Source organism: Euwallacea fornicatus, chromosome 1 (assembly GCF_040115645.1).
Source record: "Euwallacea fornicatus isolate EFF26 chromosome 1, ASM4011564v1, whole genome shotgun sequence".
Classification (NCBI taxonomy): Eukaryota; Metazoa; Arthropoda; class Insecta; order Coleoptera; family Curculionidae; genus Euwallacea; species Euwallacea fornicatus.
Window position 1 is genome coordinate 6008778 of NC_089541.1, and position 21479 is coordinate 6030256.

At 33.9% G+C, this 21479-nt stretch overlaps 1 protein-coding gene across 1 annotated transcript; it reads left to right on the forward strand.

The window, feature by feature from the left end:
- The first annotated feature begins 17426 nt into the window (after nucleotides 1–17426).
- LOC136349952 (fibroblast growth factor receptor substrate 2) lies at nucleotides 17427–21431 on the forward strand. Its single transcript, XM_066301539.1, has 7 exons — nucleotides 17427–17797; nucleotides 18355–18740; nucleotides 18797–18838; nucleotides 19013–19164; nucleotides 19298–19464; nucleotides 19520–19700; nucleotides 19764–21431. Exons 1-7 carry the CDS (start codon nucleotides 17537–17539, stop codon nucleotides 19964–19966), a joined length of 1392 nt encoding a protein of 463 aa, XP_066157636.1. The 5' UTR covers nucleotides 17427–17536; the 3' UTR covers nucleotides 19967–21431.
- Nucleotides 21432–21479: the final 48 nt, after the last annotated feature.

A 21479-nucleotide genomic window follows, 5' to 3' on the forward strand; every position in this document is an offset into this window, starting at 1 on the left:
TCGAAATTAATGGAAATAGTGCTTCTGTTTTTATTCTTATATCATTATAATAATGATTAGTGTTTGTTTTAAAAGAAACGTGGTACGCTTGGCATTCGAGCATTTGGTAGCCTCAACAGTGGCTTTCCTTATCAGTTCGCGATCTGATCGAATCTGCAAGTAACCAATAAGTATCTGACTGCAAAGTTGTAGTGGAAAATTGATTTTATGAGCATATAACAGGACAGTAAATAATCGTATAATCGTAAACGTCCATTAGCTAACTTAGGGCCCATAAAATTATAAAATTGCACTAGTTCTCTTTCGTGGATATTATAATGATTTCGTATTTGAGATCTGAAGCTTAAGCATATATGGTATAATGTTAAGTTTCCGTACCCAACTGAGGTTCTCTGGTACTGGAACTGAAGTTGTAAAGTAACCCCGTACCTTAAGCGGAAAACTAATACACGGTTTTAGGAAGCCTATAAACCACACAGAGAGAAGCAACACCGCACATTTCAGAAGTTCTAAGAGCTCTCACCACCCGACTTAAGCAGATTTATAGAGATCATCGAGTCGATCAGTTTGAGCTATTGTTTAAAATAATTACTTCTTGGGTTCTGGAGGTATTGGAGGCCAAAATCGAAAAATATTTGAAAAGTAGGAACCACATTGTCTCGTCCATTTGGAGATGTTAAAATATATTTTTGAGGTACCCATCCATCATCTTTTGCTCTAGTTCACTAATAATATACGTATCTTCTGTGTCGACTCTGGAAACTTCAATAATTAAAGTCCGACAATATACAGTTTTCTTTTCTAAATTTAGAAAATTTGTTTGAATGTTGGACCTTCCAAAATGTTTGATGTTTTTGAGGGATTTTTCAGTAGTCCAGTTTGTTTCCAGTTATAATTGTTAGAAACTCGGGGGGCGGAACATAGCAGCAAACGAATTTTAGCATTAAGAATTACAATTTCATATACGCATTCAGTGTCAAAGTATCTTAGAAATCAAAAGTTCTATTAGAGCTAAGTTCTCAAAATATTCATCGCTAATGACAAATTGTTTTTCCTATAATTTTCCTTTTGCCATAAACAAGACCTTGAGAACATAAAGGGATATTTGTCCTACATCGATGCTGTCATGGGCGAAGAAATAACTGTGAGAACCCCCGTTGAAATGCTACAATGCTAATTATTTCACCATCATTTCAACAGAAAAACAAAACAAACTCGCATATTTAGAGACTGCCCTCAACAACCACGACACGTTTTACTGCCAGCGTTCGACATTATCTTCAAGTGAATTTGCGAAAACATTGTCAAATACCATGTTTGAATGTTTAATGGCAGTTGAATTAATACAGTGACATCGGCAACCATCTCTAGTCACCAAACCTCATTGGAACCTGTTACAGTCTGCCTGTATTTACATAGCAGACTAAAAGGTATAAAGAATGTTGGGACTCGGTATTTCGCAGGGAAAAATGCAACGAATCGGTATTAATACGAACGGTGAGTTATGGAAAACGCCGCCGAGTTGACGGGTTAATTATGAGAAATGCGAGAAATGAGAAACAGTCAGGAGAAAAACGAGAGCGCGGGCAGCCGTAAAGGTCGCGTTTACCCGAGAATTGTCACATCGAAGATGTACGGCAAGGATGCCGGCTTTTGTATGTTAATGGATTTTGGGGCGTCATTAGGTTCCAAACTGGCTGCCAAAGTAGGGAAATTCCATTTCGTCCTGTCACATGGCGTTTGGTACCTCGAGCGGGCCGATTTAAAAAAAAAAAAAAAAAAAATTACGTATAGTGGCGCAAAAAGTCTGCGTACAAGCACCAAAAATCGCTTCAACTCTCACAAGCTATGGGAACATGAGTTAACAAGTAAAATTTAATTTAAGCATATATTACCTTCAATTGAGCAGGTTAATAATTATAATAATATCAGGTAATAAGTGAACAGGTATCATCAAGTTTATTAACAGTATTTAAATAAAAATGAATTTAGCAACGGAAAAGAAGTTTGTATACATTAACAATTTGAATGAAATTAACAATTTTAGCAACGGGTTGGGCCTCCTTTTAATTTGATCACTTCTTTTACGCTATTTGGTATTGAGTGGACCAATTTAGCTGTTTGTTTCTAGGTCCTGAGAAATTTTTGACCATTCTTCTTGCGATTTTTCTTTAAGCGCAACGTTTGAAATTATATGATGTTTTCGAATTAGTCCGGCCAATAACTCCCACAAATGCTCGATGGGATTAAGGTCTGGCGATTGAAGTGGGATATGGAATTGCTTAGGAGTGTTATACACCAGCCATTCTTTAACAATTCCTGCGGCATGTTTGGTATCATTATCTTCTTGATCACTATATTTTTTGCGCTGAAGGTCTTAATTTTCTCTTTAAAATGTACAAAAACACAAAACGATCCATCTTAAAGTCAATGAATTCCAACTCTTCCAATCCGCTTGTTGAGATGGACACCATAATATGTCCACCACCGTGCTTTACAGTGAATGTTAAATGCTTTGAATTAATATCATTATTAGGTTTTCTTCATACAATATGCTTTCCTTCGAAACCTCAAATGTAAAATTTACTTTCGTCAGTCGTGATAACTCGATCTCAAAACTCCAAAGGCTTACTAACATGAATTTTCACCAACACTACGAACTAACCTCTTCGTCTGATTTATTTTTGTAAACAAAAAGCTTCCTTCGACCAACACATCCTCTGTCTCCATTGTTTTTTAACAAATTCTGAACAGTTTTGGAACAAACGGTTTTGTGAAATTGTTGTTCAATCATTGCAACTAGCTTAGGAGCAGTAACTTTAGGATCTTTAAGGGTCCTTAACATATACCGGTCTTCTCTCTGATTTAACAATATGGGACAGCCAGATCTTGTTTTTACTGACAGATTTCCTCTTCCTTTGTAATTTTAAATTATCCTTTGCACCGATGAATGTCTTTTACCAACAATTTTACCCACTGCCGTTAGTGTTTTTCCGTTTTTCCATAATGTTATCATAACTTCTCTCAGTTCAATTGCAATTTGCTTATGTTTAGGACTCATGTTGTAAACTTATGCTAAATCCATGCAACAAGTACTGAATACGATCGACTTGTCTCCGCGGCTTACTCGAACAAAAATAATTTAATTTTTTTAAGTACACATACTTTTTTTCCTTCGTTAATGATACACTATCAGTTCTATTTAAATAAATTGTTGCTATATTTAACATGTGCAGTAAATTTTTTGTTGAGATTAATCGATTCAATTACAATAATCGATTTGTTTCGATATTTTCATTAGTTGGTAAATATTCTCATAAAATTTTAGATTTGAAACGAACTTTGTTGTTCCGCCACAGTGCATTACAAAAACCTAACCTTAAAAAGTTTACGTCTAAACTTCGAAGCGCTATGTTGGTTTGTGTTTATTTTGGACATGGATAAATAGTCGAATATTATTATTCGCAAGCCCATTCAACGTCAAAGTAAAGATAGATTCTACTTTGGAGGAATTTGGTCCTGTGTTAACAAATGTAAAATGTTGGGTGGTACAGTTGAAACGCGATCGTACCAGCTGCCAGGCCGAACTCTACAGTGGTCGACCCAATGACACTCCCAATCTGACCACTCCAGATATTGTGGTGAAAACACAACTGTACTGGAAGATAGGCATTTCAAAAAGTGCCGTACATCGTATTTTGGTCGAACTATTGGATATGAGAAACCTGTGTCCAAGATGGATACCGTGACTACTCACAATTGAACAGAAACAACGCGATGAGGACGTTTCAAGGGAATGTTTGTCCAAATTTCGCAGCAATAAAATCAAGTTTTTGCGTCGATTCATAACCATGAATGAAACATGGGTCCATCATTTCACACCTGAGACGAAAGAGCAGTTAAAGCAATGGACGCAAAAGGGAGAATTCGCTCCAAAGAAGGCGAAACCCGTTTTATTTACAGGAAAAGTGATGGCATCGATGTTTTGGGTGCACGTGGCATAATTTTTATTGTCAATTCCTCTGAAGGAAAAACAATAAACGGGGAATATTATACAAATTTATTACAGCGGTTGAGCGAAGAAATTAAAAAAAAAAAGCGATCGCATTAGACAAACAAGTAAGTCTCGTTTTATCAAGCCAATGCACCAGTTCCACTCTTCCGCAATGGCAATGGCCAAAAACAATTAATTTGGTTTCGAACTTTCTCTTCACCTACCCTACTCGCCAGATTTAGCCCCCTCAGATTATTTTCTATTTCCAAACGTAAAAAGATAGTTCTGTGGAAAGGAGTTTGCCAATAATTAAGAGGTGAAGTCCGAAGTTGATATTAATTATTCATTCATCATATATCAAATATTATTCAGAAACATTTGAAACTTCTTCAAGAACATTGTTAGGAAAAGTGTGTTAATCTCAAAACAGACTAGGTTAAGAAACAACGTAATGTTTTCCTTTTTTTTTTAAGTGTAAGGTCGGGTACGTCTGGACTCTCCTTCTAGACCATGGAAGCCAGCATGAATTGAACACATGTTCAAAACCGATATTTGATTAAAGTCTGGGAACATTTTGAGAAACAGTTCACAGAGCAGATGGCAGTAGTTTCCACTTTCTTGTACTTGTACTTGTACTTGTACCACTCCAGCACATGTCAAAGTTTATCTGAAATTCTAAAGAGATCATGTTTCCTTCTTGATCACAACAATCGAGCTGATCCCGACCTTGGCATCGTCGAATCCATAAAGATGCGACTGCAACGGGATATTTATACGTTTCGTCTGCCCCAAAGACAACGATGGTAACAAAAAGTGGACGCATTTTCGGCGACCGCAAAAGAAAGGGAGATTGAATCGAAGGCACTATGAAATATGCATGGTACGCGTTTGGAAATTGCTTTACGGCCTAACGGTACCGTTTTTCCAAATTCTTGTGCTCCAAAACAATAGACTTTGGCTCATAGACTTGACGCGACCTAATTGATATTCCCCGGCTATAATGACTGGAATGGAAAAAGTTAAATATGCTGCATTAGTTAGACTCTCCAGGTTCCAATTAGACTACTTATCAGAGCCCAGTAATTAAAGTGGCGTTTTTGCCAGGTCCAGTTTTTAGTAGTTCTTATATTACTCTCGCCCCATATGGACATGAGCTCGCTTTTTAGACGCTCGTAGACAAAGCAAAGACGATCTTCCTTAGCGACAATTAACAGGTTTGCAAATTATCCGCCCATATCGCTGACCATATCGGATTCCTTGACAAGATCGGAAAAATGATAGGGAAGGTATAGCCATCGCTGGGTTTGACCGCAATTCTAAGGTGTCTCGGGTTCAAAAGTACGGATCAAATGCGGACAGGTTACATGCGACGTTGTGGGTACGTTAACTAATTCAAAAAAACCAGTTCAAAAGCTGATGAAGAACACTCTCCCTGGCATCCGGCCTTATAACTAATATAGCGACAACGTTCAATAATTGCGAACATTTGACAAAGTGACGTAAATGGCAACCGTATGGATGTCCTGGCTGTAAAAGGAACATTTAATGAATTTGATCCTAAATGAGGTAAAAAGAAGTCGAGTAAATCTCGCTGCGAATGCAGCAGACTCGTCTTGATTATTACACCTTTAATTAACCAAGATTTTTACTCCGGTAATCAGGTATAATGCGAAAGAAATAACAAATAATTAGAAACGCAATTAGCGCAATGTCAACTTGAGGAGAGACCGGGTGTGTAGTTGATATTGATTGTTTATGGCCCATACAGAGACGTATTCGGTTTGTTGCATTGCTGACCGGCCTTATTTCGTACAAAAATAATTGAAAATTGTGTGTATTTCAGAAAATATTTCATGTCGGTAATGAATGTTCCGTTCTGAGAATTTTCCCCATATTTTTACTACATGGGTGCTAAGAAACAAAGGCTTGCTGGTTCTGTAATTAATTTCAAGAGGGAAAAAGACGAACAGACAAACATTTAATTAACAAGTACATTGAAATTATATGTACATTTGTTCTCTTTATCAAAATGATTTAGTGCGGTCCAAATTGACTCTCAACGCATGGGGACGGGCTACTGTAAGACATATAGAGTCTATAACATGGCGAACGTTTGTTTTTATTTTTCAAAGTTGCTTTAGGTTTTACTATTTTCCAAAAAAAAAGAGAAAGAAGTGAAATTACCTTGTAAACTTCGTTATGTAATGGCTAAATCAAGCTGAAAGTGATTTTGAAGGTAAACCGTATTAAGGCACATTTTTACGTACAACACGCCGAGATATCAAAAATAATTTTATCGTCGTTTATTCGCCAGTTCTGTGAGGTAACTTTGCAAGTTCTTACGCACGTCATCTCGAATTTTTTCACCTTAGAAAAACGCTTAATAAGCCTTTCTAATCATGGGCTTGTTGGCGCGATTTCCTTATTGTCAAAGAGCGAGATAAATCTTTCTGAATTTCGACGTCCCAAGCTTTGGACGGTTTTGCCTTCAATTATTCAAAATACAAAATGATTACTACCATACATATGTTAAAGTTGATTTTCGGGTAAAATGTAAGATAGAGGACATGATCAAACAGCAGCCACGATTTACACGCTGTGCAGAAAACACCTAACACAGCATACATAGTGGACCGAAAGTTCTGTATAAATTCATTAAAAATTTGAAAGAAATATATTTCATGAAAATGCTGGAACATATAAAATATTGTTTTACATTTTTTAAAGTAACAAACGTGTATGTAGGGTTACCCATATAGTAGATAAACGTACTTTTTCATTTTTTTCTTATAGAACCCCGTGGATATATATTATGATGTTATTGAATTCTTTGAGAAATTTTGAACATGTCCATGTCTAGATTCTACAGTTATTGAAATATATGCATAATATGAAAATTAAAGTGGCCTGTTAAATCTAGCAGGCAATCGCCTGACCTCACCCCTATGAATTTTTTTATAGAGTTATCTGAAACATTGGGCGTATTTAAAAGAGCCTAACAATGTAAAATACTGAAAATATAAAATTACTTAAACTCCACATAAGAAACAGCTTACACACATATTCCATTTTGTTATAACTTTTTTCCCACACTGTATAATTCGAAAAAATGTAAAAAGGCGCCCCTATTAGTTTCAAATATATCTCTTCAAATTTTATCAACCCACTGTAAACTAGTTTACAGAAATTGTCTAATGCCACTTCACAAAGGCCACCCTGTATACGGGGTGTTACTTTTAAAACTAACCTGAACTAACAGGAGACGTGACCGTAAACGTAGAACGTTGATTAAGCAATTTATTTAAGATTGAGGTAAAGACTACTGACAGATGAATTAATCCAAGACGTGGCTCTAAGGTTTCAATACTGACTAACGTTTTTTTTTTATGATCACTCTTTATTTCTGCAGGCTTAATATTTTAATATTTAAAAGAGCATAACGCATGACATAAGAATTGCATAGAAAGTTAGAAAGATAGCAACTTTCTATGTCACTCATTTATTCACTCTTGTGTAAATTCAATTAAACATTATCGTGCGATAAAATACATGCCCATGACCAGGGCGTAACGTTGTCCACAAAGATTTTTCACAGTGACGTCGTTTAGATTTAGGTGCAGTGATAGTTATTTACCTAACAAGTGCGGAAAATGATATTTTGCCGCACGGTGTACGTAATTGACCAAATGAAACGAAGCCGAGCACGGTCAAAAATTGAATTCGGTAGGTACTTTCGCACGTGGTAGGTACTATATAGTTTTGTGCAGGCGCGAGCGTATTGGTGTTAGGTTTCATGTCTTCAGCAAATTGAATTCAATATTAGCGTGTGGTAAAACCTTTTAAGGCACTCACGTTAATAGCCGTGGATATTAAAAGAATAACGAAGAAATAAGAAATTAGAAATTTTGGAAATTTCTAGAGAAACGTTTACGACATAGCAAAATGATTAGTGTACAGCAGTTTCTCATTCATTTAAGATTTATTTAAAAACCATATAGTTTTTTCCGATACTTCAATTCTCCATATTCTTATCCGGCGCACCTCTGGTTTTCCTGATTTAAACGGAACATATCGAAACACTTTCCAATCAATTTCTTTGATATTAATTCTTAATGAAACAAATTCTTTCCTTACATAACTCTTTCACATACAATCGAGAGGAAATTAGAGAGATTCGAGGAAAAGTTTCAGCAGGCGAATCCGTACGATTTTATTATTTGCCATTATGCATGGCTATTACTTTATTATTACCCTGTTATTAACTTGATTAAAATGTTGACTTTTGATTGACACGTTTACTTTTTCCTTATATTAATTTATACAGTTATTTTTGTTATCAATTAAAGTCTAACGAGAATAAAAAAGTAACAAAGTAGCTGGAATTTTCTAATTTGCTGATTCGTTTGAAACTGAATTAAGTCGCAGTTGCAATGATGTTTCTTGAGTACCTGTAACGGTGTAACTGTAAGGTGAACTGATGAGTTTTTATAAAGGCATTAAAAAAACTCAAGAGGAATGTTTTGAATAAATTAATCTATTATTTGGGGCTAATATCAGATCTGTATGTACATAAATAGAAAATGGCATAATCAACGAGCTACATTTTTAATTCATCCCAATACTGCGATTTTTTTAAATGTTTACCTCTTACATTATGGTGTCAAAAAGATTTTATTCTTTAACTGAAATATCATTCTTTTTATTCAACTATGCAACTGACTTTTAGTTGTCTCTAGCTGTTTTCAGGTCTTTTCAAAAAAATTAAGATGCTTTTTTCAAAATAATTTTTTGATTATTTTAGCATAGAATTCTTTCATGTTTTACGAAATATGCAATTTCCATTTCACACAATTTGAAATAGAACAAAATTGATGTCATGTCTAGCGTGATGCAATTTCCATATTAGCGTCGTTTTATCGCGAGTTGCTGCAGTAGTACTCCAACTTGCATGTAAGAAAGACCTGAAGGGTACAAATATGTATATTTATTGGCCAAAAATTCATTTTTTTGTAACAAAAATCTGCGCCAGGCAACCACTAATAGGTAGAAAAGAAAGAATATTTACAATTTAACTCCGCAAAGTTGGAGTGGGGTATTCTTATTCCAAGCTCGAACTAGGAATAAACTTTCAAGAGTTATTAATTTTTTTTGTGCTTTTCTCACACACATAAAACTTCATTTTATTTCACCCTTTGTTGTGTTTATCCTCGAAGTACAATAATTTTGCTCTAATAATAGAATAAAATGGATTTTGAGTAAGCATGTCTTCGTTTCGGAAAACCTGCTTCAAATTGGGAATTGCGACTGCATTCTAGACTTAAATCTGAAATTAGTGATACGTATAATTATTATTCGAAAGATATTAAATTATATTATGATTCAATCTTCGGGATCATTGTCTTGAAAGATTGCTTCCAATTTGAAATACCGTGTACATTTCTAGATCTTGTTCTTGATGTGATTTCCGAAATTACGCTTGTTCTTCTCTTTTCTAGTATCAAGTTAACCTAGTATATTTTAAGTTTTTTCTTAAAGGAAGTCTAGTGTTTTTTTCAAAGCTAAGCATTATCTTGTAAATTGGATTAGAAATGATTTAATTAATAAAACCTCCAAATTGAGTCAATTGAAACCGTAATAGTCTTTTGGTGTGCTTTCACGGGCAAAATTAACGAAATTATATTAATTTTAATGCCATGCTAATTTATGTGGAAATGCATTGACATGTTCTGACGCTTGGCCACTAAACGCTCTGCTGGTAAACTTAACATTTTGCCTTAATGTGAAGATGTCAACAGTCAATAAGACCAGATACCAACGTCGAAAATTAATACGAAATTTAGGATAATAAATATTGGCTAATGGAAAAAAATATATATTTTTATGAGCAAAATAAGCTTCGAGTTGCTGGCAAAAAGGAAAGGAATATAAGAAAATTTGTGGAGATAATTTAGGAACTTCTAGTTGATATCTTTCAAGAGATTTCTTTTACTTCCCGGAAGACTGAACTTATATAGCCCGATTGCAATATATTGAATACATTTCCCGTTTCTTCCTCTTTCTCTTTTTTTGCATTCGAAAGAAATCTCTCGTGTTTATCTTAATACGGCGAGGTTTTAACTGTAATACCGAAATCAAGCCTTTTAGAATCTTTTTAGTAGAATTTTATACATTTTTTCGATTTACAGGCCAAAAAAGCATTTCATGGCAGCCGTGAAGGTTCACCAATATCATGATGAACCGTACTTAAAACAGAAGCCAACAACCGGCCGAAATTTATGGGTTTCGTCTGCAGTTTCGACAAATGCATTCCGGCTCGGAGGACCTGAGCAAAAAACTGCCCGCGATTTTCGAACACTTAACCACACTATGAAATATTTATGCTACGTGACGCAGAATCTTATCTAGAGTGATTTCAGACCAGGCGATCGAACCTTATGAGACCAATTAACGCCTTTAAAACGGTTCGCCATCTGTGAGTACTACTAATATTTTCCAATCCGCACGGACCAACGCAGCAATTAGGACATTTCAAAATACTCAGGTATTTACTTAACAAGTGCGAAAAGTGGCACTTTTCCGCACGGTCGATAATTGAGTACGATAATATCGATCACGATGCTCATTTTAGGTTGTAATTTTTTTTGTTTGAATATTGTTAATTGAAACGATTGTGGGAATTGTAATGAGAGGACTCGACACTACTAAAATTTTATTGCGATCTATTTTATTATTTGTGTCAGCAATTCTTATCGCGATAAAACTCACAAATATGTAACGTTTCGTTCATGAAAGTGTCCTTCGAATGAAATTTGTCCATGCAAATTATCGATAATTTTTATTGCACTTATAATATTACATATCATTATATCATCTGAAGCGGAATAATGTACCTATTAAAATTATCAGCAACTTGTTTTCATGCTGGCTCGTTCAGCCATCTGATAAAATTATTATTATTATTACTTGACCATAAAAATGTTTTGATGCCCTTTTACATGCCCGACCTGTTTTAATTCTACTATAAAACTTGAATAAAGTCATTTTATAATTACTATTTCTCGGGCACGATACCGTCATTAAATGTGAACTCATTGATGAAGATCATAATGTGAACACAGGGTGATTTATAACTATGGGATCAAACTTCTAAGAAGTTTCCAGGGCCACTTTAGAAGACATTTGAGTATAAGAACCCACGTTCGGAAATGTCTCCCTAAGGCGCTACAGTGTTATGATATCTCAAGTCAGTTGCGTGCAAAAATGTATTTTATTGAGTTATTTTATTTCTTCTCAAGCTAGAACTTCTTGAAAACGCCCCATTAATCATTTGGCAGAAAATGTGGCTGCAAGATGATGGTGCACCTATACACTTTTCTATTCAAGCCCATCAGCGTTTGGATCGTCAGTTTAGACAACATTCGATCAGCAGAAATGGTCCAGTTCCGTGGCCTCCGAGGTTACCCGACCTAACACCCTTAGATTTCATTTTGTGGGAACTTGTAAAGTCTCTGTTTGATAAAACGCCAGTGGAAACAGAGCAAGGCCTGATTGCCCGAATTACTGCTACATTTGAAGTCATTTAAAACGTTTATCAAAAGTGTTTAGCCAAGTCCCCAGAAATCATGTATGTCATTTAAACAGGTGCATTGAAGTTTGAGGATGACATTTTAAACAATTACTACAGTGTTATACTGTACAAATATTTTAAAATGAAATATGCAAAAACTTTATAAAACATATTTTTTCAAATAACTGTGCTAAAAAATCATAAGAACGCCATGAAACCTTAGGGGGACATTTTCGAATATGGAGTTTAATACTCAAGTATATTCCATCCTTGCACTGCATAAATTCGAAGAAATTTAATCTCATAGTTTTGAAGCATCCTGTATAAAATGATCATGGCGGGGAGTAGTGTAGTAATCAAAGCCGTCAAAATATTTATTTATGAGTTAATTTTTGTAAACCAAAAAAATACCATTAATGGGGTGGTACCCCTTTTTTCAAGTTTGTTTTGTTTTTCAGGCTACAGTAAAGGTTTCGTTTTAGCTATTTGGAAATAAAGGATTATCATTAAAAAACCTGATCAAGGAGTTTAAATATTAGACTCATAGTTGGGATAAATTCACTAATTAATCTGTTGTCAGTCAGAGATCTAGTAATAAATGTAAAATGGCCTAATCGTCTCTTTACGTCTGTGATTCACCGCATTATACATATATGTATGTTTTTAATAAGGGTTGGCTTTCGAACTAATCATTAGTTCCGAGGATAACATATGGAACCAGTAACAACTATAAATGCTGCAGTTTTCCACATACGGGGCGCAACTGAGAAAAACCAACTGTGGCCTTATTAGTTTGAATTCTTCATTACAAAATAAAATTAGGAAAAATCATTTATGAAGCTTATTAGAAAACCCTATTTTGTGTAATTAGTGTCATAATCCTACTGCATTTCCTAACTGGTTACATATATAAGTAACCGTTATAAAACCAGGCTACTTCTGTATTTATAGCTATAGAACGTTGATTTTAAAGATATTTTCTATTTTGCAAGGAAATGCTGCTGCCACTCTCATAAAGCCAAAAAATGCTAGTTGGGTTCTTGCATGTTCAAATACCCCCTATAAACACCCACACAGCGCGATCCAAACAGGAAAGTCACTAAAAAGGCTTATCGCAAAGACATAAAGTGTTCCGACTCTGAGATAGAGGTTAATTAAGAAATAAACGAGCTACCGGACCTTCTAATGAGACAAATTTAAGCGTGATATTGAGAGTACGGTTTGCTGACAAGTTTTCGTTTTGCTTCGATAGTACCGAGCTGATTCGAATCGTCATTAGGGCCTGAAAATTATTATATTCCACAGTTCGTCAGAGTTATGGCAATTTTACACAATTTGAATCAGTGCAAAAACTGAAATCAGCCTTGAACTAAGTAGTATCAAGAAAAAATCCTCCCTAGGTCTGTTACTGATTAATGCTCCCTGAGGTGAAATAGATCACAATTATTAACTTGCTGCAGGCATTGAGATAATTACAGTATAAAAACCGAATAAGTTACAAGTTTGTCACATTGGTTTAAAAAAGGCGAAGCAAACCTGATTCACGGCTTGATCACATATGCAAATAAACTTGATCTTGAGTGTTAACCTCGTCCATTAGATGCAGTTGTGGTTTATTATTAATTAGAGCCAGCCAGATAGGTACTGTCACTTCCTGCAATTTACCAGAACTCATTTATACCAGAGGCGTATAGGAGTCTAGACCAGGTTGCATTACGATATTGCGTAATGCCAATAGTTCAGCTAATAAATCAAGCATAAGAAACGAGATGAATCACACGTAAAACATGACAAATAATAATGGGACACTAACTGCAATGCCATTATGGTTTATTACAGGAACATTGACAAAAAATACCTGTTATTGTATATAAAACTGATGGTTCCATTATCTAAAGATAGTATTGAATTCGATTGAATAAAAAGAGAAGTGACGTTCTAAAGATTCATTCTACGACCCTGAGACCATAACCATATTGGTGTGACATATTTGTGGACGACAGGCGTTGATTATCGAAAGGCGACAGAAATTGATCGATCGGTACAGCGAAGAAAAGAAATGAGCCATCGAGATAGGATGGGGCCTTATTAATTTAAAAACAATGTCGCTTATTATGTGGTAAATCGATATCTTTTTCTTGTTATTGATTTCTTCGGACCGATCATGTGAAATGACACCACATCCGATAGGGTACCTGAGAAGCCCTGGATTAATAAGCGATCAATGACCATCGACCATGATCATTTTACCCTTAGTGGGAGTGTGTTTTAATAATTAACAGCAATTTGCAAATCTGTTTGCCAAAATATGTTCAATTTATTGAAAGTTATTGACTCCATGTTATTCGATTTACGGAGTAACTAGTGGAGAGATTGAGATCTATTGCCTTTTGACATCTTTTAAACGATATATATAAGACTACTACATTGTTTAATGAGACCCTCGAATGGCATCACTGAAGTAGTTTCCAACGGACACTTGATACAAGATATTATCTTAATATATCCAAATACATGTATTGGTTCATAAGTTCTTCAATAAAATGCAAGTTATCTACTCCTTCAGACGCCATACACCTCCACAACATCATATCACCTCCAACATGCATCACCGTACTAACGTTTCGTTTAACTGATTGAAATATTTGCTTCCAAATGCTAAACTAACTAAAAACAATTACTAAATCAAAAGCAACTTTGTAAATTTATATTAACACACTACTTAAACTGTTACATTTAAATCGCAGGTAAAATTCAATAAATATTTATCATTATTTAAGAGTGACACATCTCAGTAAAATATTAACTTAAACGTTATTGAAATTTTTCACACTCTTGTAAGCGGGAGGGATCATTTCATCTCACATACCACAGGTACCAAGAGAATGTTAAAATTATTGTTATCATTTTTATTGTCATCATCGTTACTATTATCATTATCATGAATGTTATTAATGTAACCATATATTTTCTTGATAATTTGGCGAACCAAAGTGTGTCGATAGATAGAAGTATACAGTATACAGAGTGGTAACAAAAGTGTAATGGATTGGCATAAGTTTCGATGTCGACGTGTCACGTACAGGGTTATTTTTATTTCTTCTCGCAGAAATTGCAAATTCAAATACATCATTAAGACATATTTAAATTATACAGGATTCAGTAAATAACTAGGTACCTATCCGAGAATTTGGCATAATGCGTTCTAGAACAGGTGCATAGAGGGTGCGTCTGTAGAAGATTGAATTTATTCTGAGATAAATAAATAGGGTGTATCAAAATTAAATATGTCTTGTTTGAAGGTTAAAGAATTTTATAAAACATTAAACGTTTCATTTGTGTGGGTACACGTTAAAATTCAAACTATGTAATATTTAGTAAGTATATTAACATGCGGAAGCATTTTTCTGGCCAATTAGGCAAAGTCCAATTGCTTTCTATTTACTGTTATAGGGATACAAAATTTTCACACAAGCTAATGAACCTAATTATTTTGAAAATACCTCACTATTGATAACGTTTTAAAATACCAGAGAGACCTTTTCGTTTTCTGCTCGCACAATCGTCAAATTTAAAGATATTTAATTAAAATTTTAGGTGTATTTTTTATTCTTATGTTATTCCCACTGACTATTTCTGGAACACATTGCCATACTTACATATCTGCAAAACTACACATCATCTCAACCGAATCCTCATTATACAGAATAGCATAATATTACAAATTATACTTTATATGACGGGTGGTCAGAACATCTTTAAAGAATTCCTGGTAATTGCAGGTTCCGTTTTTCTGCATCACCGACGTACCATGCACAACCAAAGAACCACCTGATCCATCTTTACTCCTGCTCATTTTATTATTAAAATGAGCCTCACCAGCAACGGCGGCGTTCGTTCGTAATGAAGAATCAATCATAAATAATTAATGGTCTCATACATTATTGATCTGAATTCTATAACTTTTATATGTACAGGGTGAAATTAGAAGTAATGCGTCCGTGATTTCTGAATTTCATTTCAAATTTTATCACCCATTGCCAGTAAGGTGTAATTATAATAAGTAGTGATGGGTAGTATTATAAAAGCTTAATTGAAGCTTTAGCTCGTAACTGATTTCCATGTCACAAAGCCGTTTAAAAATGATGAACCGGAATTTAAAGGACGATCACCCTGTAAAATGGAAAACACGCAAACAGCTCATTAAAAGCGATCAGGCTTAATATCCGTTCGTTTGGCTCGAGCCGGATTCAAAGGTCCAAAAATGTACTTTTTAATTGATGTGAGTTTTTTGCAAACTGGTAAGGGACACAAATGGTTTTAGTTCTGTATTAGCGGAAATTGGACACACTTTTTATATAGGCTCGCAATGAAAGAGGAACAAAAACGGAATATACTTCAAATAACAAAATAAAAAAATAACATAAGTGGAGCAAGATTTTTGATAATTGATCAATCGGTTTAGTATAGAAAGTACATCGACAGTAGGTTCTATACCATCAATCTCGCATCTCCTTAAAGGTGTGGTGCCGGTACGGTTCCCATCCACATACCCAAATGGGTTCTTTGTTGTTATGTTAATCAGATCGCAATGGAGTGACTAATTATACTACTGGTCAGATTTTGATTTTGAAGCAACCGCCAGTGGCGTTTTTTTTTAACTACCTGGCTGAATATATGGGATGTATTATAGTACAGGTAGACCAATCAATTTTTCTCTAAATTTTATTACAAAGCTGCGTCTATCGTCATGTTAAAATGCGAAAAGTGTCTTATAAAACTTATTTTTAACCGTATAGAAGAAACTGCATTTTAGAAATTGGTAGAAAGAACGATAACAGCTATGTACATCTAAAGAGCTTATTAGTTTATTAGAGAGTTTCTTGATGGTAATATAATAAAATATGAATAGTATGCCTTTGGTTTTCTATAGGTAATAGATACGAAGATTACGAGAATTGATTAATGACTTGAATATCCGAGATTAACAATATAAAATATCGATGCTACTGAAAGATAACCACCAGTAGATCAATAGATGAAAACATACCCGAGGGGGCTATTTGATTGTAGGTAAATTAGGATATTTTTAAAATGATATCCACTCTTTAAATTATACCAGAGGAAGTTTAATGTGTAAATGGAAACAATCGAAGAAAATGCCTAAATCTCTAACAAAACTTAACTCTGAAATGATGAAATTTTAAAAAAAGTGAAGAAATTAAAAAATATATATATTTTGGCGAAAAAAAGCAGAATTATTAGTGTTTCGTGTATTGGATGAGATTTTTTGCAACATTATCTGCTGGGAGTAACTGGTGAGAGACTTTTGACTTTCCATACGAAAGTATTTGCAAAAAAGAAAAATGTTTGTAGTTAGGAAATTGATCCACTGGTCATTTTGGCCATCTTTTCAACATTTTTTAATAATTCTGTAGTGATTTGCTTTAATAAATGTCAATATGTGAAGAAACATTAAATACTTTTGTTAATATAAACATTTTGAGATTATTGTGACGATCCTGTTGTGTATCTTAAAGTTCTCTTCGTTCTTCTCACCTAATACAAATTGTTTCTTGTGATGATCAGCCGTTTTTGACGTATAATGTCTAAATTGACGTTATATTTAACATTGACACTTTTAATTTGAGATACGCATTACCATTATTGGAAGATTTTTGTTGATTTCTATTTTAATTAAACAAAAAAGCATTTCACGCTATTAAAATCCAGCTTCTATACCATGTTTGCAAAGAGAAAATGTAGTATACATCACGACCTATGCGAGACTTACACACAAGTCTTGAGCTAACAAATATTTGGAATGTACACCCCTGGGAAAAATCAGTAATTTCAAGGTAGGGTTGAAGGGGAACGGATTAACCTTGAGCTTTTTGTTTACTTTCCTTATATTCAAATGAAATATAAAATTCAAATTAAGTCATGCTATGCTTAATTTATTAATGATTTCATGAATGACTAAGCTATTGTTTTTCATTCATAACACGGTTTATTTCCAAAACAACCTGTTTCATCTTCAAAGTATATTATTCAGTTATAACATAGATTTACCTTGGTTAATTGGGCCTTTGCAATTCAAAACAAGAAAGCAACTCTTGAGCCAGAGAATGGGCTGTGTGAACAGCAAGCCAGACATCAATGACACACATCCAAATATTTTTCATGTGATAAATGTCAATGATCGAGGAAGACCTGTTAGTAGAGGAAAATTAGAAGTAAGTCCACTAGTGTCTATGTATTTTGTTGGTTTTTATGTAATAATTATATTAAAAAAATTTCATTCATAATGATATTTGAAGGCTTATCAAACTTCTCAGAAAGTTACATTATTAAGGAATTATATATTACAATTTCTCAAGTTCTTCAAGTAGATCTCTTAAGGTAAATAGTTCAAAATCTATATAATCTTGACCAAAAAGAAAAACAGAATGTTGTGGTTTCTATGGAAATTATGTTCCAAGTAAGTTACCAGTACATTGAATTAGTAACCCTTGGCACATTTTGACACAAAACTGTTGGAAATAGTCTTTGCTTTTATACATAGTGTTAAAGCCTTATTACTAATGGCCCTGTATAAGAAACACATTCTTGCAAATACTTGAATAAAACTTTAAAAGTTTTATTATTAATATTTTTATAAAAATTTTAAAACTAAAAGATTATGATGAACTAATGAATATCTTTATAGTTTTTTGAATTTGGTGAGTTATTTGACTCAAAAATAAAATATTCTTGTTAACAATTTAGCAATTTAAACATGTATTTGCTTTAGGTAACAGACACTGAACTGATTCTTCACCAAAAAGGCAAAAACCCCATAAAATGGCCCCTACGATCTCTAAGAAAATATGGCTGGGACATTGACACAGATGTTTTTAGCATAGAGTGTGGTAGGAGAAGCCCTACTGGTCCAGGATACTATGCTTTCAAATGTAGAAAAGCAGAGCAACTCTTCAATTTAGTACAACAGCACATTATAGGGGGCTTCCAAGACAATTCAAATTTGATTAGTGGTGATAATCATATGGTGCACAATTTGAATCACAACAATGTTGATTCTTCCGTCCTAAGTTCCTCTGTTGGGCCAGTGCAAAGGCGGATCGATGTTCATTTTACAGAAGGAGGACACTTGAATCCTGTACAACCTATTGTCACTCGGTACAAATGGAGCATTAATATATCACTTTCAGTATTTATTCTTTTTGTTTAAACAGGTCCCATACCAGAGTGCTAAGTAGACCAGGCTCTGTTTCTAGGTAGGAATAAAAAGAGTTTAATAATAAATTTCAGGTTTAAAGTCTTTGAATTTGTTTCTTAAAAATTAGTCAAAACATACTAAATTGAAATTATGAATTAGGATGAAATTAAATTAATTTATTAAACTTTTGCAATTAGGAGGCCTTAGATTTTGAAGTAATTGAATATTTTAGTAATGGGGGGCAATTAAGTCCAACTACAATTTCACCACCTCCTACAACAACTATTGTCTCTCCATTGGAACACAATAACAACAAACAGATTAATCCGGCAATGGAGAATGGAGTTGGACTTCCAAATTATGCCAATTTAGGTTGTGGAGATGGTAAGATATGACATTTTTCAATGTATTTAATTAAATAATAATTATTTTCACCTTTACATTTTATCTTGTCAATTTTCAACCTCATTGAATAGTCTTTGTACTAACAAATTCCCAATATTTCAATAAATTTTAGATTCTACTTGCCATGTTTACATGAACGTCGATACCAAAGAGATTGTCAATAGTCTAAGTCAGAACAGTTTTGTAGAGAATAGGGAATATCATAGAGAGTTGAGTGAAGAAGTTCATTGTTACGCCAATATTGATACTAGGGACGTCGAAAGTTTGCACCTATTACAGGTAAATTGAGTTTTTAAGATGTAGTTGGTGGTGGTAATTTTTTGAGTATTTACAGCAACAGTCAAACACAGTTACCAATTTACCAAATAACAGTGAAATCGTTCAAATGTATATGAGTAATAGCGTTCCATGTACACCAACAACGGAATTTGGGGTCGTGAGGGAGGTTAATTATGCAGAGTTGGATTTGGGCGGTATTAGAAATGAGAATGGGAATTACCTGAATGGTCATACTGGTAAGTTTTAAAAGCAAGTTTTATATTTATTCTTAATATGATTCACAACTTCAAAAATATAAGGTGAAATCCCACCAAAACCCATCATCAACAATGCAACAGCGACAACCCTACAAGATAGTCCCGCTTTGCGCAGGAAAAGCTACGCAACAATAGATTTCCCCAAAACAATCGCACTAAGTCAAAGTATTAACCCTAAAGCGGACCTGGAAGAGGGTAGTAGAAAGACTAGACACAACTCTACAATAAACTCTTTCAGTGATTAGTTTGCTGCAAGGTTTGAATCTGTACAATTCATTTGTCTCTTTTAAGATCTCGGGTGTTTATTTAGTAAGTATCATAAGTTGGTAAGGGAATTTTTCTCGCTCTCTAAAATAGAACAGAATCATTGATCTAATCGCAGAAGTATAAATAACCTAGAAATCCAAAGAAAAAAATTATTAGTTCCTGATGAGCTGGGACTTTTACCAAAGATTTTTTCAGTCTTACAATTAGTTCGGTTACCAAATCGTTATTAGTTAATGCGCTATTTTTAGTATGTGTGATAATAATGATACGTCTGTGGTAGCTTTAAAGGAGATTTTTCATATTATTGAATTGAGTAGTTACGATTATAGACGAGTAAATATTACATCAATCAGGGAGCCTTCGGAGTATAGATGAAGAGTTTAAAAGCTCTTGTGTTGTGTTACATTCTAGCAAAAATTAAGCTCTGTTCATACGCGGCCAATATATAGTTTAGTTAATAACTGATACATCGAATGGTCAGTCTAAAATATAAGAGATTTAACCGCGTGTTGTCATAGGGGATGAGATTAGTTTCTCATTAAACGGAAGCTAAAATAAATGTCCCACAATGTTTTTAATTCAATGAGTTCGTCAGAGTTGCAGACATTGAGAAATTAAGATCACACGAGTTATAAGCAGAATGAATACAAGAACTTAAAGGTCCTGCAATTTTTGCCTTCATTTTTACATATTTATAATACGCTTATGAAACGAAATATCTGCTAAAAACCTCAAGCAGTTCAATTCTTTTCCATTCTAAACATTCTTCAGGTGGAGCTGAGAATGATGAGATTCTAAACTTGTATTTAATAAACTAAACCACTTAAAATAAAACACATCTAGAAGGAAAATCTACGTGTATATTTAAGCTAATTTATTTTTTATATATCTCAAAAACAAACACATCGACAAACGTGTCTAATAAATTAGTGGTTATAGGTGGAATGTGGTGATAGTTTTGTAAGAAAATTAAAACACCTCAGAGGTGTTGATTTGTAAAGTGAGTAATGATTATATTTAACTAGTGCGTTAAGTCAGATAAATCGAGTAAATTTAAAAGAAATTGTGTTTTGTAAATTAAAAAAAAAGAAAGTAGCATTAGTGAACATTTTTTTTTGAAAATTTAAAAATTTTTTGAATTTGAATTAAATGTTAATTTTTTTAGCTCTTGTTAGACGTTACATAATTTTAAACTTTCCCTTAAGATGAAGTTTTACTGACGTTGTGAGAAATAAAGTTGTTATGCGCGAATATATAGTCGCCGGGGTAAAGTATAGTAAAGCACTGTGGGATTTCTTGCCAATCAGTTTAAAAAAGAGATTTTTACCAAAGCGCAAAATGTCCATGCCAAAAAAAGTAGATTAGACAAATAATAGGTGTAGTGTAAATTACAAACAGATGTAAAAAATCGTATTAATTTTTAAATATATTACTTTGATAGTATTCTTTGTGTTATTGCGAAGTTTCAGTAAGGAAAAATTTATGGGAATT